Source organism: Pygoscelis adeliae, unplaced genomic scaffold (genome assembly GCF_000699105.1).
Source record: "Pygoscelis adeliae isolate BGI_AS28 unplaced genomic scaffold, ASM69910v1 Scaffold167, whole genome shotgun sequence".
Taxonomy (NCBI): Eukaryota; Metazoa; Chordata; class Aves; order Sphenisciformes; family Spheniscidae; genus Pygoscelis; species Pygoscelis adeliae.
This window is the reverse complement of record NW_008825428.1, coordinates 1,893,902-1,901,896: the sequence shown is the minus strand read 5'-3', so window position 1 is coordinate 1,901,896 and position 7,995 is coordinate 1,893,902. Positions and strand designations below refer to the sequence as shown.

General features: G+C 43.0%; 1 protein-coding gene across 1 annotated transcript in view; it reads left to right on the top strand.

Annotated features, from left to right (window-relative positions):
* The first annotated feature begins 45 nt into the window (after positions 1-45).
* STOX2 (storkhead box 2) overlaps positions 46-7,995 on the top strand; it is a 71,644-nt gene continuing 63,694 nt past the window's right edge. Inside the window, 1 exon segment of the mRNA XM_009330679.1 lies at positions 46-213. Coding sequence (XP_009328954.1) covers positions 48-213 — 166 coding nt within the window. The 5' untranslated portion in view covers positions 46-47.

The window sequence follows — 7,995 nt, the reverse complement described above, 5'->3', positions numbered from 1 at the left end:
GCCTGACCCATGCTGCGGGGGGAGGATTAGGCGCGGGCATCCTCAGGATGAAGAAGACGCGGAGTACGACCTTGCGGCGGGCCTGGCCTAGCTCTGACTTCTCCGACCGGGCCTCAGACCGCATGAGGTCCCGCAGCGAGAAGGACTACCGGCTGCACAAACACTTCCCACCAGCTTTTATTTCCCAGGCATCACGGGGCTACGTGACATCAGGTTTGTAACATAATTTGTGGGTGCGAGAGAGCTTTATTGCGAGGCTGGTGCGGGATGTGTGTGTGGCTCTGGGAAGGCTGTGTCGGTGGGTACAGAGGGGAGCCTGCGACTGGGAGCGCAAGTTGTTATGAATAATGCAAAAAAAAAAAAATAGCATACATCCACCATTTTGTACCTCTGCAAGATTCACAGCAGGGCCCTCGCAATATGGTGTTTATTAGTCGAATGAAATAAATGCACGAGAGAAACGGTCGCGTCTCTCTGTCGTGGAAGGGCAGATAAAAATGACTGGGTGTGCAGAGCATGGAGCCCTTTGCTCCTTTTGTGCGTAAAAGCATGTGCTGGATGTTTACTGCTGCCCCACACGTTCCCCTTTTAATGCAGTTAACTCATCAGGCTTTTGTGTTTTTCCATTTTCGAAAGAAAAGGATCACCTGTGATTGCAAATGCTCTCGCCTTGTTACAGGCTCTCTGGGTTTCAGCTGCATGTTTCTGCAATGGCAAAGCACGCTTTGGTGAAAATGACTGTAAACACATTTGCATTCGTTATTTGGGGTGTAGAAGGAGACCAGACCTGTGTATGTGGGGGAACACACACATGCGTGTGTATTTGTCAGTTGCTTTCAGCTGTATTGAAATAATGGACACTGCACCAACATGTTTGTGCATGGGAAAGAGAGCGCAAACAAAACAAAAAACAGCACAGGGAAAGGCAGGCATCGGGGAGAGACTTGGCCTCCAGCGGAGTGCTGGTGCGATTTCGGAAAGCCTCAGTACTCTTAATGGAAGCTGCTCCATCCTGAAATGCATCTTAATGGCCTTGGAATTCAGACATTTCATAAACACCCGAAAGAAGACTTGGGAAAATACTGATGGGGAGGGGGCCGGGGGCAGAAAATCCTGGAAACCCTTCTTTGTTGTTCTGTTGCCTGCTTACTGTGATGATTGGACATAACGTTTCATTACTATGATGGCAAATTCCAATTTATCATGAAGGCACGTTTTCTCTCTGAGGCTCAATTTAGGTTGAGTAGGCAGATTCCTTTAAAGGAGAAGAAGAGGGAGAAGGAGAAAACAAACGCATTACTGAAAATGTTTCCAGCTCTGTGCCCTGTGTCCCCCGTCCCCGTCCCCCCCCATTTCTGCTGCAAAGGTTGAGCCAAAGATTGTGGTTGTCAGTTATATGCTCACTTTCCTATCTCTGGCCCTAATAAACATCTCTCTTCAGTCAGGATTGGTTTCTCATGTTTTCAAAATGTCTCGTGACTGTTCTTTCTCTAACGCCTGAGCACAAGGGAAAAATAATGTGCATCTTACTGAAAAATCTGCCTGTGTAAGAATATTGTGCTATTTTGGCAATAGCTGCTCTGATTTTTCCCTTTCCTGGGAAGCCACATATTGAGAGGAAATGACAAGGATAATTTATGCTTGAACAGCTGAAGAAGAGGAGGGTGGTGGTGGTGGTGGTGGAGGGGTTGTTTCGTTTTGTTGGTGCTGCAGGACCTGAAAGCAGCTGGAAAGCCAAATCTGTCCGTTCTGCAAAGATTGTTGTTGTTTTGTGTGAATGTCCTGATATTCCCACTGTAAGATACGCTGTGTCAGTTCTGTTGAAGTCGGTACTTTACGGCCTTTCTTTCAGTGTGGCAGCCCATATTTAAAAGAGAAGGAGCTCACGTGAACGTTTTGTGCCAAGCGGTGTGGTTTTTCGCTCGTTTTTAATTCTTCAGGGAAGTAGTCTGGCTCTGCAAAAGCTTTATCTTGGCAAGATTGGTACAATCCAACCAGGCGCTCAAACACCAGCAATCTGCAGAATCAGATGTGTTACCCTGCATTTTTTGACAGATACCTGTGTCATTGGGGGAGGGGTGGCATAGATTTGTAATCTGCTATAAATGTTTTAAAGTAATCTCCAGACCCCCAGAACACTGTATTTATGAATGTACGCGCATTGATTTCAACTGCAATAATTGAAGAAGGAGGTCAAATGCCGTGTTTAGTTTGAGTAATTTGCTGAAGTTGTTGGAGGGAAAATACATTGAAAATTAAAATCAGCAAATGTTTGTTTTTTTTTTAAATAAACAACAACAACTTAGTAGGCTTTTAGCTGGAAATGCAATTGTTCTCTCTTGATGGATAGTTTCCACATGCATTTATTTTTAAAGGATCCTTGTCCACTGCCTTTCCAAATATTAGTTTTGGGAGGAATGGCTACTGTATTAAACACTTCTCACTGTTTTAAGGAAACTCTCTTCCTCGCAGGAAATCTATAGGAAGTCCTCCGGCGTAAAAGTTGTGGGGAGCAGGAATACAAATACATTCTTTGTCACCCAGAATGTTGTAGGAGAGAAAGTGTCCTGAAACACATGGGCTTTTCAGAGGGCTGCATTCTGTTTATCTAACCATTTAACCTCATCACCGTTAGCATTGTTGTGGTTCTCTTTTAATTAAATGCCGCATTGTTTGGGATGGGGGTGGAGGGTGGGAAAGAAACCTTGGGGTTTTGCCTCAATTACTCTGCTTAGGGAAATATGGAAAAGCAGACTGTTAAATGGCCTTCAGTAAGATGCTAAAAAGCTTGAAACGTTAATATTTGAGTATGCCTGAGTGGGGAATGGAGGATCGTACATATGTACATTTCTTTCAGCACAGAGAAATATTGAGTAATGGTCAATGCCGTGCTGTTTTATTTGGGGAAGATACAGTCTGTAAGCAGGACCCTGTTTATAATGGAAGTGCAAACCTCGTGCTAGAGGGGTGGAGCACAGCCAATTTTAAGCAGCCTTTTCAGTAAAACTGAGTAAGGACCAGTTTGATATTTGCTTGATTAGAAGCAGCGTTGGTGGCTGGCAGTCACATTTTCAATAGTTTGGGAACAAACTGCCCATAATTGTAGAAAATTGATGCAGATGCAATTCATCTGAAATGTAAAGATTGACAGATGAAGGGAGATGGAAGTAAGGAGGAAAAAAAGCAGGGAATTTAGAAAATCACACATTTTTACTACTGAATAATCTCTTGATACATGCTATTAAATCGGCTGTACTCCAGGGTTTCTTTAGACCTCCTAGCAACCACTAGGTTCAAAGGCCATGCAAGGAGTTCATTGTTCATGCGGAATATTAATTTCCCAGTGGAGGACTGACTTGGAGGAAAAACACTGAAAAAGAAAACTACAACAATGTAGAGCTTTGACCTTGTGTGAAAAGAGATGTTGAAAAGTTTGAATCTGATAAAAGTCATACACGTTACTGAAAAAGGGGAAATATACTTGAAGTTTTTGATAGATTGCTGCTTAATTGAAGGGAAAATAAAGAAATTGTATGGAGCTGCTAAGCAGGATAAAACTTGCTGAAGGGCTCCAAAAAGTCACACGAAATAATATGTATAGCTCATGAAATGTTGGAAGCTTCTTGCATTTTTTCTTTTTTCCCTCCTAAATAACAAAGGCAAATCCTGGATTTTGTTTTAGCAGAGAGAGGAACTGCACCCTGTGGTTGACCCAGCTGTTAAAAGTTACCAGAACTGAGTAGTGCTCTGGAAGGAAATATTTTTTTCTGCAGCCTATTTTTGAGCTATTTTAATTGAAGATCTTGATGTTTGGAGGTAATGTGTCAGTTTGAGATGGGGGTGGTGTAGGGTAACAGTCTAGCACATGCAGCACAAAGGAATGTCTGAAGAGCTTTCTACAACAGTAAAAACTAATTTCAGAGCATGCCTATTTGAAGGTTGCCATCTGAAAAGTTTGCAATTACTTTATTGATCTTTGCTATAAAATTTCCTTGGAGAGGTTTCAGTGCTCCAAAGTGGAAGGGTAAAATTCAGTCTCGGTGTTGCCCTACTGTTACTGGAGTTTGATTACCAAGTTGAAGTAGAAGGGAAAGGAGAGAAGTATGTAACACTGCTGTCCAACTGATGGTATCTGTGTGCAAATTAAAATTTGTAGGAGGAAAAGATATCCTCATTCTCTGTGTCAAGGCTGTTTGATGGAAGGTCTAGGGCTGCTTCTTCAGCCTCCTTGAATACTAAGAAGGATCTTGGGAGTCATTTGAGCAAATTTGAGAGTCCTGAGTATTTTTCTTTTTTTTTCTTTTTAAGCTTGAACTTCTAACTCTAATAAAAATATTTGGAGATAACCATGCATGATCTGAAGGACTCAGTTTAACGTAATTGAGAAATGACAGATACATGCAAAGCCTTGAAGCTTGTTCGGTTCTCCTGTCCCTTAATTCAGTTATCTAAAGGAATATGTTCTAGCTTGAAAGTAGCTGTATTGTAATTAATATTTAATGGAATAATCAGTATTGCATCACCTTCTTTTTCTCTCAGTGTGGTATTAAGAAACACCTTTCAATTAATCTGCTTAACAGTAATGTGATCTCTTTGCCCCCCCTGAATTCTGAGTAGTTTTAGGCCGTCTTAGACCAGACCTGTTAATGGCACAGTAAAAACTGAGAGGGTGTAGGTGTCAATGGCTAGCAGGGCTAGCTTTGCCTCATGGCTCCTGCTCTGTCTCTTTTGCTTCAGCCTGTGCTGACCTGGTGAATCCCAAGTGGGTCACTCTGTTCAGTTTCTTCAGGGGCTATGCTTGCTTTATTGCTTGGGAAGTTGCTCCTGGGCTCGCTGTGCCTTCCGGTCCCTTTTGGCCTCTGGGGCATCCACTTACGCCGACAGAGAAACAGGAACTTTCACTGCATCCTCATCTGGGGAGAGGGTCTAAGTGTGTCTGTCTTCAGACCACAAACTTGGTCCAAGTTCATGGACCAGTCATTTTTGCACAGTTTCTAGCTCATTTTGTTTCTCCCCCTGGTTCCTTGCCTAAAAGAATGCAAAAGACAATCTTCTTTCTCCTCCTTCTTTAGAAGCCTGGTTTTCACTCCTGCGGCTTGCCTGTGCCGTATTAACTCACATACAGCACTGTGTGTTAACGCCACTGTCTCCATGCCTGGTCCTTTCCCACCAGATACCACGATTATTTTCTGCATATCCATGACTTCACTTTTAGACCAAGTTGTGGACGGAGTCCTGTGTACTACTTGTGCTTTCAGCTGCCCAAACTGCAGTTGAGTACCTGTTGTTCTTCCTGGCTGCTGTGACCAATGAGCAGGGGGATCCAGAGCGGCTTTTTTGCTCATGGCATTAGAAGTAAAATCAAAGAGGAATGAATACAAGAAAGAAAGAGAAGTCTGTGTGTGTGCGCCTATCTTACCTAGACCTGTTCATGTTTCTATCTCGGTTCAAAGCACTCATCCCTGCAGGGCTAAGTTTCAGGTTATTTTTCCTCCCCAGGCTCTGTCGCTGCTTGCATTCAAAGTCCCCTTGTTCTCTCTGCTGGTTTGCTTGGACCTTCGGCCAGGTCGGGGTGCACAGAGGTGCTCTGGGATCAGGTCACCAAAGGGTGTCGTCTCATTGGCGTTTGCGCAGAGGTGTCAGTCTGAATCTGAATACGTTTCTAGGTGTGTTTTCCAGTAGTCCTGTGATTGAAGTAATTTGTTATAGGCACACTAGACATCATGATAGCCTACTGAAGATACAGGAAGCTCCTCTTTCAAGAACAGACAAGGGTTCAGAACAAACACAGTACTGATTCATCACAAATAGCTCCCAGTCTTTCACAGGTGTAGAAGTTATACTCTGTCTTTGTTGGGAACATTTGATAAACCTGAAGGGTGTTGAGTATCTTGCCATTTTGGAATTGAATAGCAGCCACATCTTTGGAAAATGCATTACTTGTTGGAGGAGGCTGAAATGTGAGGATTTTGCAGATCACCTTGGTTTAGCCCAGTGACCTGCTCAGTTGTGAGCAACAATAGGTCTTCATTTGTATGCAGGAGAGTTCATCCCAGAGTAAACTACCATCTTTGTAACGTTCTTTGCACAGTTTAAAGAGGTATAAGTACAATCGGGTATGAAGACTAAAAAGATGATACTTTGCTAAGCATGTTGAAGTCCTCCAAAAATTGGGGGTTTCTTTTCAGTGTTCTGGGGAGCTTCTTTAGCGTGACTCTGCTTCATAACCCATAGCAGGTTGTAGAACTGTGAACAGCATTAAAACTGAATCAACGTCCTATTACTGTCGCACAAGCGGGGTCCGGTACCCGGTGTGCAATAAGCCAATCTTACACACAGAGCCGAGGTATTTATTTATCTTGTGTTTGTGCAAAGACGGGTGCTGGGTGGCAATTCCACAACGCTAGCACACCACACAGAAGAACTACAGCGTATTTATATCGTTACATGATTAGCAAAAACCCGCCTAAGTTCATGCTCATTGCTTAGTTGTGTTCAAATTAGCCTCGCTTGCCATGTAAATTAGCACACATGCGCCTTGCAGGTGTGTGGGGGGGCAAGTCCTTCCAGCCTTGAATTGAGTCGGCAGTCACGATCTCCCCCTGCCGCCGCCTTTACCTTTCCCCTAGTTACGGCAGTGTTTTGCTGACTTCTTGTTCCTTTGGCAATCCCCTAGCCTTCAACGCCTTTTAGGGCAGGATGTTCCCCTTTTATCAGTCTTCTAGTTCTTCTTCAAGGGCATGGTCGTTGTAAGGCACGCGCTGTTTATACAAGGTAATCAGGCTAGTACGATGAAGACTACAGTCTGGGTATTAACCCAAACATATGGCTACACTATCACCTAAACTCTGGACCATGATTCAAGTAAAGCAGTGCTGAAAAAAATTTGCAGATACAATTACTCTTGACTCCTTCTGAGCATGCTTTTACCTGGTTGGAAAAGGCCAGGCAGTATTAAAGCCATGATCAAAAATTGTCAGCTAATTTAGAACTTGTGTAAGAATTGCTAAATAATACAATATTAATTGTGGTTTTTTTTCCTTGAAAAGCATGATACATTACATTATTTTAAATGATAAAGCTACCATTAAATTATCAAAACTGGATATTTGATGGTTTTGGTGGAGTAGATGTAAATCTGAGCCTAGAAATATGGGTTGCCCTCTGTAAGAAGTATCTAATGAATATTTCATGCGATTCTGCCTAACCATTGGGTTTAATTTTCACCAGAAAAAGGAAAAGGAGTAGTAACCATTGAAACTGAGACCTGAATGCCTGAACTTAACCAGAACACTTTCAGTTATAGGTCTTTTTTTCTAGGTAGGTTAAATATGAGGACAGGAAGCAGAAACGAGGGTTAAAAGCTTCTCTGAAAGTCCCAGGAAACCGTGTGCTTCTGTGCTTGTCCTTGCGATAATTTTTGGTATCAAGGCCAATGGCAACCAGAGTAGTCCTAGGGAAAATGCTTGAATATTGAAGCTGCAAAACTCTTCCAAACCAGCATTTGTTGCTCCCAAGTGACTGCTTGTAGCTATGAGGGGGGTATGAAAGTTGTTTATAGCTACTGGCTTGCTTTTTTCAGCACATTTATCGAGTTGGCTGCTCTGCTGATGCTGTTTTATATCTCACTCTTGGATGACATATAGATGCTGGAATTATCTTGCTCAAATAGGGGGGGGGGGGGGGCAGGGAGAAAAAAGGAAGACCTGGCTTTACAGGAAGCATATTTGGGCATGCAGCATGATGGAGTGGGTAGAGCAGTCTGGTTTAGACAGAGCCCTGGGCTCTATTGGCAGATTTTAAGCAGTCTGCAAAAGGTAACCGAAACAAGAAAACTTGATTTTCAGCAGGCTTGAATTTGTTATAAAAAGGATAGTATGTTTCACTTTTCTTTCCTCCAAAGAGAGATTAAAATCACTGGGTTTGAAATTCAGGAGGTGAGGGAGGTGTTCCCAGTTGTGTCAGTGGTCATCTTTGTTTTCCTGGGCACTTTAA